Source organism: Akebia trifoliata, chromosome 7 (genome assembly GCF_017979445.1).
Source record: "Akebia trifoliata isolate Shusen 1 chromosome 7, ASM1797944v1, whole genome shotgun sequence".
Classification (NCBI taxonomy): Eukaryota; Viridiplantae; Streptophyta; class Magnoliopsida; order Ranunculales; family Lardizabalaceae; genus Akebia; species Akebia trifoliata.
Genome location: NC_141381.1, coordinates 19,084,410 through 19,109,876, shown reverse-complemented (window position 1 = coordinate 19,109,876; position 25,467 = coordinate 19,084,410). Strand labels below are relative to the sequence as shown.

At 34.3% G+C, this 25,467-nt stretch overlaps 1 protein-coding gene across 1 annotated transcript; it reads right to left on the bottom strand.

Moving 5' to 3' along the window:
• Window positions 1-509: 509 nt before the first annotated feature.
• On the bottom strand, window positions 510-15,058 carry LOC147398321 (uncharacterized). The gene is made up of 4 exons (XM_086447471.1): window positions 13,836-15,058; window positions 3,116-3,684; window positions 2,790-3,009; window positions 510-1,930 (listed from the first exon to the last, which is right to left on the bottom strand). The coding sequence occupies exons 1-4, from the start codon at window positions 14,991-14,993 to the stop codon at window positions 584-586; spliced, it is 3,294 nt and encodes a 1,097-aa protein (XP_086303597.1). The 5' UTR covers window positions 14,994-15,058; the 3' UTR covers window positions 510-583.
• Between the last annotated feature and the right edge of the window lie 10,409 nt (window positions 15,059-25,467).

Below are 25,467 nucleotides of genomic sequence, written 5' to 3'. Positions count from 1 at the left end.
CGGTAGGGCAAAGGCAAAATTGCCATCCCTAACTCACTTGAACAAACCTAGTTCCTCTCTCTCTCTCTTCCCAAAAAAGAAGGATAACTTGGGACTTCAAAAAAGAAAAAACAAGAATGCAACCTCCAAATAAGGTACGAAATAGAAGAAGATGAAAAATAGGACTTAAACTTCCAAATAAGGTAAAGTATATATATTATACAATTGATTTGAATTTCCAAAGGAGGGAAAACCTTTTTAGTGCAATCCATCCCATGGAATGCACACTGCACAGGGGATATTTTAAGTGATGGAAGTGCAGTAGTACTTGGTGATCTGCAACTAGCCAATCCCAAAAATAACAATAAGCTGAGTGAAACAGTTAAATCTCATCCAAGATGAGATGTTGCGGAGCAGGCAAGTTAACTCGATATCTATGGGGGATGAGATGAGATGAGATGAGACGAATACCAAGATTTAAGATAATGTTTCCTTCACCTACAAAAAAATGTCTCTAAGCAAATACTATATAATTGAGAAAACTTGGGCCTTGCCCATCTCATTTGAAAACTACTCTACAATATTTTACAGAGTACTTTCTTGTTTAAATATACTTCAGTCCCGTAATATGTAGCTGTCGAGCAATCAGATACTGGGCCAAGGAATAAATAATTCCTAATAGCCCCAATATCCTAATCTTGATCACATCAGTTATTATGACAGATGGTAGATTGAGGGGCATTGTTAGTATTGGTGTGGGGTCTGTCTTCTTTGTAAGGCTCCACACGAAGCGATTGAAGAGGATGTGACTCGGAAATGTAACAATGAGGAGGGCAGTATTCTTGACTGCAAAGAACCAGTCTGGCCCTCCAACTTCGAGCCCCCACCCAGAATTTCCATGCCAGACCTCTTCCCATATCATGTACATAGACGTCAAGACCAAGTAAGCAGAGATTACCATTGTTACTGGAAAATATCTTTGTTTTTCCTTGAATCCAGCAACAAAATCAGAGTCCTGGTTGAGAAGAAGTAAGATTGGAGCCAAGAAGAATATGGCTTGGTTTGAACCACCGGTAAGACTAACGTTCAAGATCAAACATATAGCAAAGCACATCACTGTAGAAACATTACCAATAGAGGGCATCCAAGCGCCCTCGGAAACCAACCTCTTAATAGTGAAGGTTGGCACTGCTAAGACTCGTCGCTGTTGCATGAGCCTCATTTTAGAAGGGAAACTGACAGAGCTGCTCTGGCCGGATCGATTCTGCACGAAACCCTTATCTTGAGCCTTCTCATGCATCAATGAAGCCAGCTCAAACTTTATCTCCAGTGCTATAAGCATGAAGATTGCAGCATATAATCCAAGGAGAGAGGTCCTCGCACCTTCAACCGCCAATAATGTGATGAGCTTGCTGTTTTCTTCTCCCTCTTCTCCAACTCCACCATCGACAAGGAAGTTTTTCGATCTTAGCTGGCCCTCCAGTAAGTACGTGACAGGGAAGAGAGCCACAATTAGAGCAAACATCCAAGGAAGGACCCTTGTACTTGAAGCAGATGGGAAATGAGTGAAGACCACAAAGACAGAAGTGCAGACCATTGTAGCAACAATGAGGACATGTAGAACTGTTGCCTGGAGGAAGTACTCAGCAGAAATGTAGATACCAAGTGCAATCCCAACTCCGACAGCATAAAAGGCTCTCAACTCAACTACATACTTGATAGGGATGATGGAGGTAACTGCTGCCAGTGTGAACAAGATAGCTACAATGAGTAACCAAGATGGCCATGTTGGCTTTGATGTCACAAAGCCATAGATAGAGATATCATCAGTAGAGTAATGAGCCATCTTGATCATGTCTGAGCGGAAAGCCCATGACAAGGGAATTGGCGGCTGCAAGAGTATAAATAGCAGTCCCGTTGCCACAGCCAGCACTAGGCATCTCTTCGCAGACTGCACGGGAGCAAGAAAGAATCTTTAATTCGACTAAGCTAAATTACAAGTAACTTGCATAGAATAAAGAGTGAATAAATGAGAAAGATGTATCCGTCCAATTATCACATCATCTATCTTTTTCTCTTTTATCTCATTTTTCCTTGAATCTTATATATTTCCTATCCTTTTTTATGTTTTCTTAATTTTCAAGAAATTTTGAAATCTTGATTCTTGATACTTGAATTCTTGAATTATTGAATCCATCAAAGAATCCTCTAACTCCCATCAAGAAACTCATCAAATCCTTCCTAAACCATACACACTTATATTATTAACCTCTTCCTAAATCTACTCTATACCATGTTACCTAACCCCAACCAAGTACTTTAAATCTTCCCCAAACCCTAATTGCAAAATTTTACCATTTCAACATAGAGCCATTTTAAACTTTTTTTCTTAAAAAGAGATCTTTCAACAATTTTTCTTCTTCTTCATCACCATCCAAATAGCCTTTTCACCACCACTCCCATGTAGAACCTTAGAATCAAACAAATTTAGATTATCCTACATCAAGCATCATGCCATTGTTCCCTGATAATATGACTCACACAAAAATCTCTCCAACTGGAGAGAACATAGCTTGGCTCACTACTATGCTTAGTTACACAGTCAGGGCTGCACTCTATTTTATCAAACCCTGGTGTTCAAATTAGAGTTTCTCAATCCTAGAAATTGATCATATCCCATTATAAAATATTAGTTAGTTTATAATTATGAATCTAACAGAGTTTCATGTAAACAATTTGATTTCTAATGTCATGTTCAAAAGAGAGAACAATATAAAAAGCACAAACAGAAAATACAGTGAAACACATACCTGGACGTGAGAAAAGTGGAGAGCAACTATGGGTATGCAAGCCACTCCCGTCAAAATAATACAAAATCCCAAAAGTAAGCCATTGGAAGGAGGATTTCCATTCGACCATTGTAAAACCTCAAAAATTGTTTCACGACACATCCAGGTAGATATAGCAATCACACCAGCATGAGCATAACCTTGCCAAGCTTTCATTTTTGAAGCTCCTTTGGATTTCTCCCTGCATAATTTCAATCAAGTAATTTAACAAAACCAACAGGTTGTTTCCACATGGATTCAAAAAGTGTGAAGAAATAAGACATAAACGACTAGGCCAGCGAAAATACTTGTAAAGCAGCAATGGGGGAGAAATAGCCAGAAGAAGAACAGCTGACACCCAAAGAACGGATTTTGATGTAATAAAAAGCATAGCCAGCTTTGAGGAATACAGACAAGTTAAAATCCAGAACACCTTTGGTCTGATACGATGATCTACAATCAGTCTCCTTGCCAAAGCCAGGCCCATAAAAGTCGTAATGATAACCATATAGCTTGGATACATCACATCATCCGACCCATAATAGTATATGTTGGAATAATTGAAAATCCGATTCTCTATGTGGCATAGCAGCAATGCATGGCTTATAAGACCAACCTCGGTTAGGAAACGGAGTTTGGGAGGGAGAAGTGCAAAACCCGGAACAGCCATAGCCAGTATTACATTTGCAGTTATCAGCTTACAGAAGGATTTCAGAGATATTCCAGCTAACCAAATGTTGAGATCCCAGAAGTTGTGCCAAACAAACCAAACAACCATCAAGCTCGCAAGAGTGACAAATGCAAAGTACGATGGCAGGCTCTTTGTCATAAAAAATCTAGCTAGATAAAAGCCAGATATTAAAGGAAGTGGAATCAACTGCAAAATAAAGAGGACAAACAACTTTGATGTTATTACTTTTTTTTTTTGGAAGTATAATATATTGCAAGAGGAAAAGCAGAATACAAGGAGGCCGAGAAAGCCGCACAAAGAACAACAAAGAAAAAGAGCATACAACATCAATGGTTACATAAAGAGTCACATCTAAAAACAAAATCATCAAAAGAAGTCCCCGCGAACTCTATGTTTTGATTGGACCATAGGTATAAAAAGCCCAAGATCTCCAAAAAACCTACATACGAGCTTCTACTCTTGCCATTGAACACCCAGTTATTTCTCTCGTTCCAAATCCCCCAAGCAATAGCCGAAGGTAGCATAGCCCACAGGTAACATTTTCTGGTTATTACTTACTATCATGCGGATGCTCATAGAGGTTAGTTTAACAGAAAACGTGACAAAGCATCATACACAGAGAAACAACCATTTACTTTACCTATCAAAGAAGAAAAAGAAAAAACAATTACTTTGTACAAATTGCCCAACTAATCTATATTTGCAATGATAGCCTAAGACTACAAAAAGGTTTTGAAACATACATATCCCCAAGAAGGATCATGAGCATCATATACACGAATAACATCTTTCATTCAGTGAATGCTTGGATAGTAAGTATGAACTCTTGGTTTTAGTTGTTTTCTTTTTCGAATAAGTGGGTTTAAAAAACAACAATAATACAAGAGAAAAAAGAAAAAGAAGAAAGAAGATACAGTAGCCAGAAGTCAAGGAGGCCTAGAGACTACCAAATATGCATAAAAGGAATACCCCGAAAGAGGGCCTAAAACTGTCAACCCTCCTCATACAAGGAGGCCTAGAGACTACCAAATATACATAAAAGGGAATACCCCGAAAGAGGGCCTAAAACTGTCAACCCTCCTCATACAACATCACCTCCACTAGAAAACAAAATCCTCAAAGAAAATAACCTTGAATTCTTTGAACGTGTTGGACTAGATAAACAAATTAGCCATTCACATCCAAAATTATATCATGCAAACTTTCCTCAAATCCTCAAAGGTCATTTTATCTCTCCTTCCAAATACTCTAGTAAACTGGAAAACGAAACATCCTCCAAAGAGCCAGCAAACAACTCCAAGATTGAGAAAGGGGGAGTCCAACTTATGTTAAAGGGAGAGAAAAGTCAAGCACTTAATAATCTTCTAGATAGGGCACAAAATGGATTTGGATTTTTTCCAAAATCCGAATGGTCCAAATCCAAATTTAGCGGGTTTGGTTCATTTGAGTATATCTGAATAAAAAATGGGTTGATGTCCCTTGACCGAAATCAGATATGGATCCATCCCTATATCCGTCTAGATCTGAAGGATATATTACTTTGAAATTATACTTATATAGTTTTGACTTTTGAGTGAGTTTGATTTGATGATTTAAGTTATTTGATCCAAAAAGATGTTTTAGAAGAATATATATAGGTTGGGTTAAGGGTGTCAATGGATAGCCGAAATTCGAATCCGAATTCGAATTCGAAAAATCGGATATTATCTGAAAATTTCGGATATCGAATTCGGATTCGGATGTTATTTTAAAATTCGAATGAATTTCAGATACGAATTCGGATATTGCAATATCCGATTCGATAATATCCACTCCGATATAACATATGTATGCTATATTCATGTTTTACAACAAAATATTTATATATGTATACCTATGCTGTGTATTCCTATTTTACAACAAAAACTTTATTTCTTTTTATCTTCTCTCACCCTCAACCACACGAACCAATCGAAGAAAACCGAGGGTGGGGTTTCGACCGTGCGGGGTTTCGACCGTGCGGGGTTGCGAGTTCCTTCTCCCGCCGGCGAGTATGCAGGTACGTATTCTCTCTCTCTCTCTCTCTCAGTCGAACACTCGAACTCTCGAACCCATTCTGTAACTCAGCGGCTCAGCCATCGCCATTGCCATCGACCATCGGCCATCGCCCTTCAGGCTTCATCGTCTTCAAGATTTCAACCGTTCAACGATCTCAACCCCTCGCAGTCTGGCACTCACCTCACCGTTGGAATCTCTCTCAGTGGCTCAGCCCGACAGGCGACAAGTCGACAACCCCTCGCGGTCATGACATCGCCGGTTAGACTCGTTGCTAGTACTCATTCTCCCTCTCCCTCTCTCCCTCTTGCAGATCTTGGAAAGCTGTTTTCCATAATTTCAAATATAAATTTCAAATATAAATTTCGAATATTCTCAGATATAAATTTCGGATTTAAATTTCGGATAATTTTCGAATATTAAATTTCGGATTCGAATCAGATAATATCGGATATCCGATAATTTATTCGGATACGAATTCGAATATTCATTAGTGATATCCGATCGAATTCGAATTCGGATATAGCATTATCCGATCGGATATGTATCCGTTGACAGCCCTAAGTTGGGTTCAACAGCCAAAGTATTTTGTCCTATATGGACTAAAAGTTTCAGAATGAATTGATTTTTTGTGAGGGTGATCTCTATGGTGAGGAGACCATCCTCACAAAAAATCAGCCCATCTAAAAACTTCTAACCCCACTTTATAAGTTGAAGAATCGTGGACCGTCAATTTTTACCATCAATTTGGAACCAATTTTGATGGGGGGGGGGGGTTTAGAAGTTTCGGAATGAACTGATTTTTAGTGAGGAAAATCTCCTCACCATAGAGATCATCCTAAAAAAAATGCAGCCCATTCCGAAACTTTTAGCCCATATAGGACAAAACTTTGGCTAGGACTATGGCTCCCATTTTTGCAACCGAACGTTGTCCATATATATAAAATATAAAAAGCTAATTCATATTCATTTATGTTGAATCTATTGAGAGAAGTCGAATCTAAACCTTGTTTGTTTATTCATGTTGTATTTAAGTTTTGATCTTGTTAGAAAGTGAATTAGACGCCATGACTAGTTGAATATAGATTCAGAATGTCGAGTTTAGAAGCTAAGAATTGAACCCAATAAGGTAAAGAACTTACAATTTCTTAATTGTAGTCGTAAATTTGTTTTAAAACTTTTTTTATTTCAAAGTAATGATTATTTCGAAATTTATATTCAATGTATGTATTTTGACAAAAAATATCATGCATGTTAGTTTAGAATTTGGATCTATAGATGTTGTATTATGTTATAGGATATTTTGTTTGTTGGCATTAACATGCAACAAAAAGCTTTTATTGTAAAAGTTGTGCTTTAAAATTGCTTTTGAAAAATAAAATGGATTTTTGAAAGAAATTTTATTGTGATGTCAAGAATAATTTTATTAACTGTATAATAGAATTCCAAGGTTTGGACTGGTGAGAAAAAAATGATTTTTCAAAAAAGATCCTGATTTTATGTTATTGCTAGTATTATTGTACTTTTTAATTTGTATGGTGTATGAATACCCAAGTACATTAGATTTAGCATGTGTGATCGCGAGATGTGCTTTTATATACCTAGATTTAGCTCACATGATCACGAAGTGTGCTTTATGTTCCTAGATATATCTCGCGTGATCACAAGGTGTGCTTTATTTTCCTAAATATGGCTCACGTGATCGTGAGGTGTTATTTCTTTTCCTGGTTTTAGCTTACAAGATTGTGAGGTGAATGTTGTGACGATATGGTATTTCACAGAAAGATTGGGTATTCATACTCATACTGAGTGTTACTTTTCAATTTGATTTATATTTTGAAAATACAAAAAGTTTCATGTTTGAAAAAGATAAAAGTTTAATGTTTCGAAAAAAAAAATGAAGTTTAATGTTTCAAAAAAGACAATAGCTATAAAGAATAGTTGGTTGTAATTTTCCAAAGCGAGAGAGACACGCTACTTCAGGATATAGATTGAGATGTCTGATCTCCCTACTAGTATGGGATGCTTTGGAGATCAGCACCTCTCGATATCCAGGAAATTCCCTTCTACCTTTAACAAAGAACAACATGTAAAGGTACTCTATATAAGACTAGAGTCATTTGAGATTCACATGCATGCTTGATGAGTATAGACATAGCTGGCTAGTCAATGATCATTAGTAACCTAGAGTAGTCGAACGGATTTGCCTCACGTTATGGAGGCATGTTTCACTATTGTCTTGGTCAACAGCCAACCTAAGCCAGATAAACAGCTACTTCTATTGGTTTGCCTTATTGGCCACAAAATCAAGAACTAACGGTGGAGTTCCACACTGGTAAAGTATTGGAGCATATACGTATCTTGACTGAGATGTTCACATTAATCGTGGTCCTCAACCTCTATTCTAACACACTATCATTGATTGCATATTATTGTGGATGCCGAGATGATTTACAGATGTTTACATTTACATTATTTCAGTTAAATTATTTAAAACAACTATTTTAGAATGTTAATTTGATTGTTTTTGCATTTGATATTTTGAAATTTTGAAATAAAACATGCATATTTTTAAAATTGCTTCTAATGTGATTAATCTGCATATTAGGATTATGATTTAGAAATATACGTCTCCTGCTAGGTAACTCCCATGTTACTCACCCTACTAATCATCTCAATTTTAGGAAGTTCCAGTGATTGATGATTAGCTTTAGGATTGCTGCAATTTTAGGATCAGTAGGTTTGTGTGTTGTGAGCTTTAGTAGATAGAGTTGTTGGTTTAGTTGAGAAAGCAGGTTAATATATTCTTGGTAGTACGTGTCAATATTTCCTTTTGTTATATATAAATAAAAGGAGCTGTGAGAAAGAATTGCTGCTTTTGTTTATGTATTATATTTAGTAATGCTTCTACTGCAATATATGATATCATTGTCTGAAATTGTTGAGTTATGTGTTTATCACTGTATGGGAAATATCTCATACCTCAAGATTCTAACACTTAATCATGGGGATACGTGTTAGGATTTGGGGTGTGACATTTTGGGTTAAGGATTTTATATGAGCCTAATTATAATTGTAAACAATTATTGAAATTGTTGGAGTGTTATAATGTTTTGTGATGTTGAGATTATAATTTGAGCCAAACCTTTGTAATGTTTTAAGTGTGTTTTACTCATTAATTGGGGTGTAATAAATAATTTAAGAAATTGGAGTGTAATAAGTAAAAGTTGGGGTGCCAAAAACAACCCTCTTTATTTTCGGCTAAGTATAACACCTTAGTAACCAATACTTCAATTTCATGTCTATGTACCATCCCATATTGACATTAACAATCTTACTATGAAGTTTTGCAGGTGCCAATTAGCTTAGTAAAATATTTAGGTGATGATACCAAAGGCCTAGGTTTGAATCCAGCCAACACTGAATTACTAAACTCATTAAAAACAGGCTTACCGATCAGAAAAAATCTCAATATGAAGTTTTCTTCCTTATACCCCCCAACGAACGAACTAGCTACTATTTTTTAGATCCACTTGAAGATAAATTTATATAATTCTTTTGAAAACTAATTATCTCCAAAACCATTGAATGGGAGGAAACGATTCGATTGAGACACACGAGATTTTGTAAATTGAACAAGGTTAATATTCCTTGGGAGAATTTTTTTTACCACCTAGAAAAGTCAGATCTCCACACACACCTCAGAACACGAAAATACATTCCCATTGAGACCTAGCAAGGTTCTAAATGGGATATAAGAATTTTTCTCTTCATTTAAATTTCTATTACATAAAAGCCCGAAGACAAACACACAAATATTTGTCCTTTCAATACCACATCCTATGCACAAGGAAGCTCTAGCCAATCTTAAACCACTTCACTAATGTAATGCTCATTTCATCGACACCTTATCCCAAATACTGGGGTTGACAAAATGACTTCCAAATTTCCATCCAACTCTATCTAAAACTACATCTTTTCTCAAGGCCAAGACACGCACATATCTTGTAATGTTCAAAATATATATATATATATAGGGAGCGGTTCGGCAGCCCTAAAGTTTGCCAAGTTTGGTGCCAAACATTTTTTGTAAATCACTTTTGATGGGGTTAGAAGTTTTGGAATAGGCTGATTTTTTGTGAGGATGATCTCTACGGTGAAGAGATCATCCTCACAAAAAAATCAGCTCATTTTGAAACTCCTAACCCTAGTTTACAAGTTGAAGAATCGTGGACCGTCCAATTTTTGTAAATCACTTTTGATGGGGTTAGAAGCTTTGGAATAGGCTGATTTTTGGTGAGGATGATCTCCTCATCATAGAGATCATCCTCACAAAAAATCAGCTCATTCCAATGCTTGTAACCCATATTTTGAAAAATGTTTGGCACCAAACTTGGCAAACTTTAGGGCTGTTGAACCGTCCCCATATATATATATATATATATTGACCAAGTCAACTAAGGTTGACGAGGTCAACCATTATTGACTCAAGTCAAGTCAACTATTTTGACTCAAGTCAAGTCAATTCTGGTCAAACAACTTTGACTAAGTCAAATTGACTAAAGTCCAATTTTTTTAAGAAATTCTAAAAGAATTAAATTTTTTTTTAACAATATCTAGATATTTAAAATATCTAGATATTATTTGATAATTTCTAAATATGATATTAGCTGATTTTTTTTTTTGTTTCACTTTCTACACAAAGAAGATAGAGAAAAGTAAGAAGGAAAAAGGAAGAGAAAAGAAAGAAGAAAGCTAAAAGAAAAAGGGAAAGGAAAAGAAAAAAAAGCAAAGAAGTAGGCCCTTGCAACTCTTTATGATAGTTTTAGTAAAATTTAAAAAAAATATATTGCTGATTTTATAGTTGTAAAATAGAATTTGTTTTGTTTTTAAAACAATTTTGATTTAGTAATTTTAAAACTAAAGTTGTTTTATAATTTTTTTTCTACAACATGCACATACTTTATATATATTTATATTATTGTTTTTATGAGTTTAAAGCATGCTAGTAGTTGTTGTTTTGTTTAAAAAAATTATTACATGCTTGTAGTTGGTTTATACATGTTTTATATGTATTTATCTATGCTAAAAATAATATACAACAACTATGAAAGTTGTTGTTTTTGTATAAAATTGACACAACATGTATGCTAGATAAAAGGATAAAAAAAATTATTGTTTTATACGTACGTTATACGTGTTTTATACATATTTATACGTGTTAAATATAAAACACAGCACTATAAAAGTTGTTGTTTTTATATAATATTTTACTATGTATACTTAGATTGAATGCTCAAACCATTTGTTACTTTATACATATTTTATACGTATTTTGTACTTATTAAAAAAATACAGCAACTATATAAGTTGTTTTTATACACAATTCATATATTTTATTCATATTTTATAGACAATCATGATTTTGAATAAGTTAAATTAGTGGACAATTTACTTTAATCGTTTTGGTGATAGATTTCCAAGAACTGCTTCTAATTAAAAAGTTGAGTAAGAAAAATAATTTATTAAAATAAAATATGAAAACGAGTTCTCAATTGATTGTTGTGTTTTTAAAATACCCAGTTAGTGAGATGCTTCGGCGTATGCCGTATAAGACACGAAAAAAAGAGAAAAGATGAAGTGATGAGTCATAGACTGTGAAAGACACGAATGAGAGAAATGATTCGACTAAGGGTTGTGTAAGACACGAAAGAAAGAAAAATAAAAGAGAGATGTGACTGTACATTTAAAAGTGGACTGGGTATTTAAAACACGTGTATGTTTTACTTTCAATACGTTTTGAAAAGAAAATAAATACTTATATGTAGTATTTTAGTGATTTATTAAAGAGATTGTGAAAACCTATAAAGAATAACATATTGTGACATTTCCGAAACGATATGTTATTCAAGGATAACAGTTGCGTTGTTTGAGTTCTTATGTATTATGAGATGCATAAGAACACAACATCACAACAGAAATCCGGGAATTTCCTTTCTATCTTTAATAGAGAACAAGATGTAGATAGTTGTATGATTGATAGAGATTATCGAGGATCACATGCATGCCAGATTGGCATAGATGAAAATGACTAGTTAATGATCATTAATAGTCTAGAGTAGTCAAGAAAAAATGACCTACTTGATTTGGCCCATTTCTTAAGACCTTGGTCAATGACCAACCTGAGCCGGAAAACAGTTACCCAAATTGTGGCAAAGGCTGACCATAGAATCAAGAACTAACGGTGGGGTTCCACACTGGTGAAGTATTGGAATAATCGTATTTTGACTGAGATGTTCACATCAGTCGTGACCCTCAACTCTCTATTATAGTACTCTATTATTTAATGTTATATTATGAATAATTGTTTCTTCAGATTTTTAAGTGTTTCAATTTCCTACTAAGTTTTATGACATCGGTGTTCAATTATTTTCAATTGTGTTGAATATCAAATATGCATGATTTATGAATTCCTAAAATGTTTAAACTGCATATAGGATGCTGTTATTTAGAATTGTAAGATTCCCCTACTGGGTAACTCCCCTGTTACTTATCCCTACGACATCACAAATTTCAGGCGCACCTGGTTTAGGTGATCCTTCCGAAGAGGCTCAGTACCATGGCCTTATAGATGATCAGTCTAAGCTTCTAGGAGTGGAGCATGGGTATTACTAGTAATGAGTCTTAAACTAGAGTTAGGTTTAAGTCTTTAGCTGTCGTTTTTGTTATGTAATTATGAACACCGTATTATGTCATTACTGTTTTATGTATATATGTCAAGTGTTCTGATGTTTGAGGATACGTATCTGTTCTGTTGAGCAATGATCAGGTATGACATAGTTATATTATTTGTTGTTTACGTTTATGTATTGATTATCATGATAGGGGTTTTATATCATGCCTCGGGATTCAGCTTGGGAATCATGGGGATTCGGGTTGAGTTTTTGAGGTGTGACATATCTCGTCCCTTCAAAAGTACCCAATCCTATATAACTTTAGGGAAGCTCTAGCCAATCTTAAAACACTTAAATAATGTAATCTTCAATTCTTCATCTTCATCTATGCCTTACCTCCAACATTGACAAAATGAACCTCACTTTTCAATCCAATTTACCCAAAGTATTTTATATCTTTTTCTCAGCGCATGTATGTTTAGATATTTTCTCACTACCTCAATCCATATTACTCTTGGCCTTCTTTTCTCTTTCTGGGGTAGAAACCATATAACTCTTGGTCTTCTTCTCACTTTTCTAGAGATTTCGACTTACGTAAGTAATGAAATACTTGGATATGATCATTTGTAGGACTTAAAATGGGTCGGGTTTGGGCAGGATACACGTATACCATATCCGTATTTTTTTATCCAGACCCAAATCCTACTCAGATCCTATTAGCTAAATCCATATCCGAACCATTTTGATTCCACTAAACCTGTATCAGGATCCAACCCGACAGAATTAATTTATTTGGTTTAGTCAGCTTGAAAAATCCCTAAGGATGGCTAAAAGGAAGTTTGAACTCAAGACCTCTCCCTTTTTGAAGGGAGGCCTGAGCCAATGCACCCAACACTTGTTGATTGAAGAACGATATCTTGAAAAATATATAAATATAATTTTCAAAGTAATATATCATTCGGATCTAGGCGGGTATAGGGATGGTTCCAAATCCAACTCAACTCAAGGGACATCAATATCTGACCCTTTTTTCGGATATACTCAAAGGAACCAACCCCACTAAATTCATATTCAAATCACTCGAATTTCGGATAAAATCCGACCCATTTTATGTCCTAATTGTTTGCAAGAATTTCACAAGTAATGGAGTATCAATATTGAGATTGTATCGCATCAATACAATTATATTCAACATAATGAATTATATGGATATCATCGTTTGCAAGAGTTTCGCAAGTAACAATACTTAGTGGACTTCAATCCTCCAAAAGATACCTCCTTCAACTTAAAATAGGTTAAATTCAAAAATGAAAATAGAAAGGAAGAAAGAAAATGTGACAAAGGAGATCGCCACCAAATTATCATTAGTGAAGTGGGGTGGGGCATGGTTGGGACCCAACAAACAAACTGGTTAGACGGTTTGAATCATCATATTATTTAATATGGAGATTGAAGCAGTAAAGAGTTCATTTTCTATAAACCAAATTAAATTAAGAGAAAAATAGCAGACAAAGCATACCAATATAAGCGATATCAATCCTCTACATCTAAACTTGTTACAACTTATCAAATCAAGCGGGGCAGGTATTTTAGAACCAGAGCAAATCATAAAAAAGGTAAAATCGATACCAATATAGGGAAGCCAATGACAATTGCACCAACAGCACTGACTAGAACAAACAAAGCCGTGAACACCACTGAACTGAACCTATCAGCAATCATACCAACAGCATAAGAACCCACTGCGGCCGCCCCTCCGAGCATCGTAAAAGTCACAAGAAGATAATTCAGAGGTGGTGGGACTTGTATGTATTGTCCAAACGAATGGAAAACAACCCTTATCTCCAAGCATAAGACAACAACCACCAATGCAATGGCACCGTTAACCACACGAATACTATGCAGTTGCTCTGCGTTCTTAGTAACCCACCACAGTGCTCCCCTTGTCGAGGCATAGAGTTGGAATAAAAAAGGGATAAAGAAAAGTAAAAACAGATCACAAATCGAAGAAAATACAATTGCGTGGTGAGAAGCAATGTGAAACAACAAAGGAAAGAAGATAATAAACAAAGTATGGATACAGCTCTCCAATGGACCGAGAATTAGGTTTTCATCTTGCTTCGATTTGAATGAAGAAACACGCGGAACCGAAAACAACCAGTAAAAAAAGCAAGAAAACACCATTAGATAGTAAGAAGCATTACTCATACCAACAGCAGAGATTGTCGCCCAAGTAAACAACGAAGAAGCAGTTATCGGTACACAAGCGAACAAAACCTGCTCGAGAGCTAGAACGATTGATGGATTCTCGATTTGGATCCATTTGAACTGAAGAGACGCCCAAACTCCAATCAAAAAATTCGTCTTGGCGCATAGAAGAGATGCAAGAACAGCGATTGGTAACGAATTGGACAAAAAGAGATTCGAACTGAAGAAGAATACGAGCTGCGAAGCGAGGAGAGAGAACCAGATTCCGAAGAAGGATCCATACTTCAAGCTTAGAGAATCAAGAATGTAAGCGATCATGAGACCGATAGTTAGGGTTGCGACGACTGGGGTTCCACCAAGGTCGAGGATGAAAGCTGCGCAGGGGATGAGAGCGATTGCGATTCTGGAATTGTGGTGGAACGATGATGGAGAGAAGCGAGAATTCTTCGAATTCGAAGATCTAGGGTTAGGGTTTCGTTCTGGTGAGAATCCGCCATTAGAGGCGGAGAAGGTTGGAGCACTAATGGAGGGTGAGATGAGGAAGCGATGCGGACGGGTTTGAAGGTCCGGCGGCATCATCTTTGGCGGGTCGATCGGGACTCGGAAACACGCAACAGATTCTGGTCTGAAAGAAAAAAAACAGAGTGTTTTACGTAATGAAAAAGTAATTTTGAGAATAGTCCTCCGAATCTTGGTGAATGTTTGGGATATCCCTTGCGTTTTGAAAATTATGAGAGTACCTAATGACTTTAGTCTTTTCTAAGAGATTATAATATAGAATGACCTAAATACTCCCACCTTCAATCTCAATCCAAGTTTTCAAATTCTAATTTCTTTTTTTTTTTTTTAAACCTCGTCTTCAATCTCCCAAATATCCATATCTTGCTCGTGAGTTTTGAAAGAGATAAAATATTTATGTTGAAGATGAATGTAAAAATTAGTGAGCTTCGAAAATGTAGAATATTTAAGTTAGAGAGGAAGACATGTATGCAATACAAGTTGAGGCCTAAGATAAAATCTAAAAATGATATTTAATATATTAGTATAAATAATAATTAATTATTTAAATGATATAAAATTATTTTTTTTAGATGAAAAATTATTTTGATATTCAAATTTTGTTAATATATCATTTTCAAGATTTACATTTTTATAAGATTCAAGATAGGGTTGTTTTAATTATTTTTTTGGAAATAAGCCTTTTTTAGGAGGATCCAAGGGTGGATATATATATATATATATATACAGGAGAGGTTCGGCGGCCCTAAAGTGCACCAAGTTTTTTGAGCCATCAGATATTGCAAGGTGGGACGGTCGAGATTATATTAATCAGCTGTAAAGTGTAAACTTACTTTTGCGTACAGAAGTTTTCAAATTTATAAGTAAATCCCTAAAAATTAAACCCAAGCCCCTCTATAGTTTTACTTTTAGCTCCCCACCACATTTCATTCTTTCTATCTCTCTCCAAACTCTCGAACTACCATAGCAGGCGAAAATCCCTCTCAAACGAAGGCGATGTCTTCGGCGAAGGCGTCTCTCTTGAATTATTGATTGGCAACAGTGGTAGAAATACCATATATTTCTCTCTATAGGTATCTCTTTCTCTTGTACTCTCCCTCTCTCTAAACCCTAGCTTTCTTTTGCTAAGACCATGGTAAAATAAACTTTCTTAACAAAGGAAGCAGTACAAAGGATGTCTCGAGCTTTTATGTGGTAGGTAGGAAATTTTAAGAACTTTTTTCGTTCTTTATTTGTATGAGAAGTACTGTCTTGAGCTTTCATGTGGCATTTTTTTTTTATTTATTTAAATGTGTTTATTGCATACAATTGCTTTTGCTCTTTGATGGGTGGTTGATCAAAAAGCGTGGCATTGTTAAATGGTTCCCTTGAAACATAAGTATTGGCCAAGGCATGAACTGGTTAAAGATCTTTTTTGATTAATTTTACTTGGGCTATTTATTATTGATCCTCCACTCTTCTGGATGGGATTCTCAAATAAGGGTATGTTTGGTAACACTTCTGAAGTCTGAAGTCTGAAGTCTGAAGTCTGAAATCTGAAGTCTGAAGTCTGAAATCTGAAATCTGGAATCTTGTTCTGGAAAAGTTGTTTGTTTATAATTTATAAGAGCTTCTGGTTACAAACAGAATTTTAAAACATAATGATCATTTTGACAATATTACCCTTCTGTAATTATAATAAATTGTTAACCAAAAAACATGCATAATGATGGTAATTTTCAAATTGAATTCTCATTCAAAATACAAAAACAAATCATTTTTATATAAAATAATATAATTTTTTTTCCAATTTTCTGTTTTTCGTCTCTCTCATTTATATTACTCTCTCTCTCTTCTCTCTCTCTCTCTCTCTCTCCAATTTATCAAAACCAAGAAAATACAAGAACCAAGTAAAACACAATAACCAATTAAACAAATCATACACTCTAAAGAGTCCATCCAATGACCAAGGAAACAACTCATACACCCTAAAGAGTCCACCTAAGGACTAAGGAAACAACTCATACACCTAACAAAACCTATCCATCTCTCTTTCTTTCTCTCTCTCTCTCTCTATTCGTCTAATGACCCAACTTTATGCAAGAAGAAAAACAAAAAAGATAGAAGGAAAGATAAAGAGAAGATGAAGAGAGAAATAAGGAAAGACGTTGAAAATGGTTCGATTTCTCCATAATGGGTTCGGTTGGTTATTTGAGATTTTAGGATTTTTGTTGAAATTTTGATTTTTTATTTGGTTGTTTGTTAAAGTTTTGATTTTGGGTTTTTGTTGAAGTTTTGATTTTTGATTTGGTTGTTTGTTGAAGTTTTGATTTTGAGATTTTCTCAATATGAGATTCACATGCTATTAATCGATCAAGGAATAACAATAGAGTAGTAGATGCACATACCTTTGTAGATCTTGAAAGTCGAGTTGGACATGAAGGAGATGTAGAAGAGAAATGAGAGGTAAGGGTTTAAAGATTTTTACAAGAGAGGGATAAGTGATGGAAATAATTATTTTGAGGAGGATATTTTAGGTATAAAATATTTTTTCAGATTTCAGAACTTCGTCCAGCAACTTTTTATGGCTGATTTTTTTCGACTGAAAATGTCTTCTTGTTCTTAAATCTGAAAATAAACAAACAAGATTAAGACATCTGAAGTCTGAATTTTAATGGTGGACCCCCTCCATTCAGACTTCAGAAGTGTTACCAAACACACACTAAGTCTTCTGTGGCTTTGACTAAAGATAATTCATTTTCAATGGTTTATGTTTTATTCAAAGAAACATTGAAAATGGTTGTGCCTTTAGACTGTTAAGGATAAATCTAACAAGTTATTGAACATGTATCCAATCTAATAAGCATTAGATTGGAATTGGATTTGATCCAAATCGTATTGAATTGATTTGAGATCAAATTACTGTTTGGGTTGATTAGAATATGAAAAAAGAGATCCCACAAGGGCTTGATCCAATATGTTCTAGATCTGCTCCTACACTATGCTTACCAAGCCATAGGTTGCTACAACCTTCTTTGCTCAAGCTTCATTTAAATTAGCAATCAAATAGCAATGGGTGCAAGCATATTGCAGAGATGAAATAAAATAGGACCTGACACAAACATAAAATATTTTTTTTCAAAAAAAAATACAGAAAATCTCTAAACTCTTGTTTATTTATTTAAGATTAATTTGTGTTGCTTTATTACTGATTTATTTATTTAATTGACTATAGGATCCAAAAGAGGGGCACTGGTGGATGCAACTTGGAAATGATTATATGCTAGGGTATTGGCCTGCCTTCCTCTTCTCATACTTAGATGATAGTGCTTCTATGATTGAGTGGGGAGGAGAGATGGAAACTCAACCAGATGGAGAGCACACCTCAACTCAAATGGGTCCAATAATCTTAGGGTTCCTAAAGAAATTGGTACCTTCACTGAACAATCCAACTGCCATGATGTTAAAATGGCAATGATGGATATTGGGGCATTTTCTTCTTAACATCCTTTTAAGGATTAAAATAGTCTATTTTTAGAAGTTTTGACACTTTATTTTTTATGTACTCTCTAAATAAAAAGTTGGAGAGAAGGTCAAGTTTCTTAAGTTAATTGAAACAGGTCTTTGTTAGCACCCCTTTTTATATGTATTTATTTGTTTGCTCCTATTTTTGGAGTGGTTTGTTCAGCTTTCAATGGGTGAATGAGGGTTTTATATTGGGTATCTAAGCAGACCTTTCATACAAAAGTAATTATGATGTATTCTAAACAAAGAGAGCCTTCTATTTTTTCTTTATTGTTTCCTAAAGAATGACTGTATTACTCATGAACAATGAAGCTCAGTAATAAAATAGTTATATATCGTTACTTAAATCCATTCTATTATCTCACATTGATACTTAAGAGTTTATTTTCTCTCTACTGAGACACTTGTAATAGTTCTTGAGCAAGAAAAATGAAAGCCCATTTTAGTACTTGGGTTGCATATAACAATACAAAAGCATGGTATACCTTTTGGATTACCCATTGGGTGTTGGTTAGGATAAATAGATCATGGATTGCATATGTTTCTAGTTTCTGATTACCAAATAATATAGGGGACAGGACTTTTGCAGATGTGAGTAGATGATGATAAGTTTAAATGTATGATCCATTTTATGAAACAAGAGTGATATCCACCAATGTTTCGCTGTAAATCTAAGTTGATTTATTCCATTTCCATTATCTGTAAGATTATTTGTTTTCAAAAGGTGGTCTTTATATGGAAAAAAAAAGTTCAAAAAAATGGTTTTAGACACAAATCGAAAAAAAATGGTAGCCATCAGGTTGATGGTAATTACTCTCTAAACGTCGAACGAAACTCATTGACTAGAATACATGATTTAATTCCTTTATTTCATCTATCTTTCTTCTTCGATATTTCATTTGCATGTCATAAAGTACCCAGTACCCAATCAAGCTCTTCTTCCAAGTTCTAGAAGTCATTTATTAATTCCCTTATTTCATCCATCTTTCTTCCTGTATTCATCTCCTTAAACAAAGAGACCCAATTATGAATAAATCAAAATGATGTTTCCATCAGTAATCAGAACATTCATGGAATATTATGTGCGTATGACTACACATAAGCTCAGAAGCTATAGAAATAGCGACATTTGTGATTATAAGAGGGTATATATGATCCAATCAAAATTGAGCAAACATTGCTTAAAAATATAAATCCATGTTTGTTCGAAGTAATGGTTGTGGAGCCCTTTTCATTCGCTACCGCCCACCACGACCACTACTACCACTGGCTTCTTAAGTTTCTTAGCTCTCACTGCCAACACTAGGAAGAGCAGTTATTCTCTTCCTCACCATGATGTCAAGTTGTCAACTACCCAGATGCAGAAAAAAAAAAAGCAATAAAAGACATAAGGAAAGTATACAATGCAAGAAAATTGAAGGAAAAAAGCCAGATCCAATTCTTTCGACTAAATCCAAACGTCAAATGTGCAACAAATTAGCTGCCATTGAATATCCTTTTCACATTTATCATTGAAAGCGCCCTCGATCCGCGGGGTGCGCGGATCTGCTTTTGACCCTTGAGGTTTGGGAGTCGCCACCTAGTTATTGTGGTCTAGGAACCAAACTGACTCTAACATAGATAAAAGGAACTAATCTACCATAAAAAATCTGAATTCGGGGATCAAGTTACGGGGTTGGAAGGTGTTAGGCACCAACCCCGCCCGGCCAAAGCCGGTCTCTACTAACTTCCCAAGTAAATTACATTGCTAAAACCTAGATAAAAAAAATAAATAAAAATTTACCTTTCCGATGGCAAGGACTTGGTTCTCTCAGATCTGACAAAAAGAGCTTCTTGTACCGTGTTCCCTTGCTTCGTTCTGTTTCCGGATTTGACTTCGGATCTCCGAGGCAAGGTATCTCCTTGTTTTTGAATCTGAACTCTTCAAGTTCATTGTGGATTTGGGGGTGTTTTTAGAAGGCTTTTGGGTGTTTTCTAGATTAAAATTGAAGGAGGGATGTTAGTTAAGGAGTTGGGGCTCCAAAACTAGGGTTTATGGGGGGCTAGGGGAGCTTCTAGACCTACTTATCTTAGGGTTTATTTTTTGATACGAAAATAGGGTGTGAGCACCTCTATTTATAGATGTTTTTAGGGGTTGATTTGGATAGAGTTAGTGTTTAATTAGAGATCTTTTAATTAGAGTTGTGTTTTAGTTTGACTTGTTTTAGGTAGAATTGTGTTTTAATTAGAATTGTTTTAGGTAGAATTGTGTTTTAATTAGAATTGTTTTAGGTAGAATTATTTTTAAGTTAGAACTCTATTAGATAGAGTTATTATTTAATTAGATCTCTATTATGACTTTTGGTCTTATTTGATTGACTTTTAATGTTTTGACTTTAGTCTTAATTGATTGACTTTTAATATCTTGACTTCAGTCTTGCTTAATTGACTTTAATTTTGACTTCAGTCTCACTTGATTGACTTTAATACCTTGACCTTAGTCTTGCTTGATTTACTTTGATTTTTGGAGAACCCCTCCTCTAAAATATTTTTAATTCTTTGGACCTCCAAATGGAGGGGTCCTTAAAGAAATATCCCACGAACCCTCAACAATTTTGCCTGAGAGTCCGATTAATCGATTTTTTAGGTTTAAAATTTTAAATTAATTTCATTAATGTTTAAATTTAATAATTTAATATTTTATTTATTAATTTCGAAATTTTTTATCATGAAAATGTGTGAAATTACCGTTTTACCCCCGGAGAGGACTTTTCACGTTTTAAGTCGGTTTTTAATGTTCTAGGATGTTTTAGAATCGGTTTTTCGTGTAAGGAATTCAATGGAAATATTAGTTTTTGTTATTTATGAAATTTTTTGTGTGAAATGGTTGTGAACTTTATGAGGGGCATTTTCGTAATTTTGTCAAATTCTGTTAAAATGGTGTGAAATGATTTATTTGGTTTCGATTTGTCATTTTATGTGTTCGAATGGGTTTTCCTAAGCGTAACGTAGGCTCTAGGGTTGTTTTGAGGTTAGGGGTATTTTGGTAATTTGATAATTTTTAGTGATTTTTATCGTGAAGCTTCTTTTTGGTCTGCAAGATGATGATTTCTATGTTTCTGGGGTCGTATTTTCCTAGTGTAGCGTGGTTTCTAAGGTTTTGTCAATTCGAGATACCTCATCTGGATTTCTGAAACAAATCTGGTAACAAAGTAAAGCAATGGAATACACATCCATCATTGGGAATCCTTGCGATCGGGTTGACGAGTTGATTAATCAGGCGGATGCAAAAATGGGGTGTCTACAATCATTGGTTCAGTCCTAGGATGGATAAGTATTGGAATTAATAGTGCTCCTTCTCATTTTTGAGGGGCCTCATCTTGGATTGAAGAGTACCAGCACCTAGATTTACATCATACAATCTTTTTTTTTTAATCTCATTACAAAAGAATTATAACCATTTAAAACAACATAAAAAAAACACTGTAATTCTCCAATGGTATAATGAAATTAAAAAACAAACAAAAGAAAAAACTTTTTAAAAAAATATTAAAGTTGAGATAGAAGATTAGGGATTTAGAGAGAGAAAGAGAGAGGAGTATGTTTCTGTCATCGATAAACAGTGCGAGAGAAAGAAATCGAAAGAGAGGGGCTTGAGACATCCTTTGTGCTGCCTCCTTTGCTAAGAAAGCTTATTTTACCATGGTCTTAGCAAAACAAAGCTAGGGTTTAGAGAGAGAGGGGAGTTAGGGTTAGGGTTTAGAGAGAGAGAGAGAGAGAGTACAAGAGAAAAAGATACCTGTAGAGAGAAAGATATGGTATTTCCACCACTGCTGCTAATCATTGTTCAAGAGAGATGCCTTCGTCGAAGTCCTCGCCTTCGTTTGAGAGGGATCTTCACCTGATAGGGTTGTTCAAGAGTTTGGAGAGAGATAGAGAGAATGAAATGTGGTGGGTAGCTAAAAGTAAAACTATAAAGGGGTTTGGGTTTAATTTTTAAGGGTTTACTTATAAATTTGAAAATTTCTGTACACAAAAGTAGGTTTACACTTTACAGATGGTTTATTCAATCTCGACCGTCCCATCTCGCAATATCTGATGGCTCAAAAACCTTGGCGCACTTTAGGGCCGCCGAACCGCTCCCTATATATATTTTAGTTTTATTTTTTAAAACTTTAAATGAAATAGGTTAAATTTTTTTAAGTCTAAATGGAATTGTGGGTGGATTTATTTAAATTTAAAATTTGGACTATCCAATCCAACATGGGTGGAATTTGAGGTTTTTTTTTTTTTTTTTTGAACTTTAAATTGATTAACTTTTTTTTTAATATGTAAAATATAATCCAAATGAGTGATTAAAAAAACAAATTTTAAATTCAATATAAGGTTGTTTTCAATTTTTAGCAACCAGTTTTTGGGAATCCAATCCAACATTAGGGGGGGGGGGGTTGTTAGGGGGAGAAACGTTTTCCTTTCTAATATAGTAAGATTCTAAGCATTACTAAGGGTTGTTTTGCTCAAATGGAATGTATTATCACATTGGAATCCAACACCATAGCCCTCCAGAATTCGAAAAACTCAAATCCAAAAATAAATAAATAAAAACTCCAAAAACAATTTCTTTTCAACTTGATCCAAGGTTCTACAAATGGATGGCTATTGAACTTCCACATAGCTCTTAAATTTAAAATTAAAATTCAATGGAGAAAAATAATTTTCTTTTCAAAGTTCTTAGAATTTTGTCCTCTACAACCTTGAAGCATCGGGTCATATTTTTGGATTCCACAAAGTAAGCCCAAAGTGCCTTAGTAAGGGTGAAATCCTTACTAACTTAGTAAAGCTAATTGGATTCTTTTTTAACTTTATATGGAACATGTAAGAGAGATAAGAGATGAAAATTTTTATTTTATTTGAAAACTAGCACTTGTGGGAATCTTATCTAAGAGATCTTGGGAGATATCTTAGTAATAGTTTTTTTTAAACCCTCGCAATACCAACATGTCCAATGTATAAGGGAGTGTAATACCTTAGGTTTTTTATTCGTATCTTAATGAAAAATAAATAGTAAAATTTTGAGAAAATTCTAAAAGTGAGACTTAGGGTAAAACTTTTGAAAAAAAAATTGGTCATTTTTAATGAAATCTGACTTCACAATTAGATTCAAAATGACTTTAGCCTATAAGCACGCTCGAATGCGAGTTCGAACAAAAAAATTGTAAAATCCTCGATTTTTGAATCGGATTAAGCAAAAAAATGAATTTATGCTTAAACAAGAATTTTTAAAATCTAATCATACCATTGGATTTGTAACAAAAATTTATAGAAAATTGAGTATTTACTCGTCATTTTTAGAGCCTGAAAAGTCGAATTATCATAAAAAATGGAAACAACTTCGATTTTTTGGTCAAATTGGACTGAAAAAGTGAATCTTTGTTAAAAAGAGAATTTGTAGAATATGATCATGTTATTAGGTTCGCAATGAAAAATTAAAAAAAATGGAGTATTCACTCGTCACTTTCAGAGTCTAAACAGTTGAGTTATCGTCAAACGAAATAACTTCAAAAATATTGATTTCGTCCTGCCAACTTATATAAAGAATTTTTAAATAAAAGTTACTATTCATTTTTTTAAACCAGTCGAATATTTTAAACGAAAACATTGACTTTTTACCAATTTAAATTGTAGATTCATTGCGATTAGGTTGTTATTGATGCTCGACAAAGAAAGGAAAAACATCTGTAACGTCGAATTCTATAAATCTCACCCATTTTTTTTTATTTTTTATTTTCTCTTTCTCTGTGTTTCGTAAAAAATCTATCGTAGGATACACGGGGGTTTCGACCCTTCAATCTTAGATTTCATCTATTTCGAGCTCAAACCGTTTTCCACCGCAAAGGAAAAAATGACAACGTCATTGAGATCTTTGAAACCATCGGGCCTGATTCAAAAATCAACCATCTCCACGTTAGATCTACCTCGATTTCCACGTCAATCACCTCAATTTCTGCTTACGTTATTAAATTCTAAGGCTCTGAGAGTGGTAGGGGCTTATAATTCTTACTAGTAATCGTATAGTGTGAAAATTGCATTTAGGATTTTTAACGAAATTTGTGATGTGTTTCAAAAACGTAGAATTCTTTTCGTTATTTCAAATTCAGATCAAGATCTTCATGTTTGATGTGTTTAATTCTATTTTATAACAAATTATACGTTGGTGGGACATTTCACCAAATTATTTTCGTTAATTTGATTATGTGCATTGCTCGGACATCGTTTTGATTTAATTTTTATAAATTTTCAATTTAAATGATACAAATAAATTTTAAAATTTGGAAAAATAATTTAATATTCAATGAACTTATGTTAAGCTGATAAATATCGAAAAATGAATTTTGGATTCGAAAAGACGAAAAGTAAAAATACTAGAAAAAGAGAAAAATGGATGAAATGGTAAAATATCAAAATCACACCCGATGGGTGATGTTTGCATTTTACATTGTGATGCTATGTGTATGTTGATGAACGGATATCCAAGGTTAATTTATTTTCTATTGTCACAAGGTGACTTGTATATTTATTTACTATTATGCGCTGTGTACTGTTATTTATTTTAGGCTGGTTGGCCATTGTTGCATGGTAGGAAACTAAATATCCATTATCAACTCTTTAATGTTAATTTCTTATTTATTTTTAAAGAAAATAAATGATATGTATATATAATTATTTTGTGAACTGTTAAAGAGCTTACAAATGTCTAAAATGATAGTTTGTCATACATCCGGAGTGATATATTATCTTGGGATGTATAGAGGGACAACCAAAGCTCATACGTGGTATGGGACGTGTATGAGAGTGGAGTCACAACTGAAATTCGGATTTATTGTTTTATATCTTTTTTAGTGAACATGTATTGTAAATGTGGGCATAGACGAATGAGGATATATAATGGGAATCACGCACACCTGATAAGCATAGACAAAGATAATTAGTCAGTGATCACTAACAATCTATAGTAGTAGAACGTTCTGACACATTAAAAAGAGACCCATTG

Excerpts from the sequence above, each read along its gene's own strand:
- LOC147398321 (XM_086447471.1), bottom strand. The coding sequence starts at position 14,993 with ATGATGCCGCCGGACCTTCAAACCCGTCCGCATCGCTTCCTCATCTCA. Across the intron at positions 3,685-13,835 it reads TCATTGGCTTCCCTATATTG|TTGATTCCACTTCCTTTAAT; the intron begins GTATCGATTTTA and ends TTTATTTTGCAG. Across the intron at positions 1,931-2,789 it reads TCCACTTTTCTCACGTCCAG|TCTGCGAAGAGATGCCTAGT; the intron begins GTATGTGTTTCA and ends GCTCCCGTGCAG.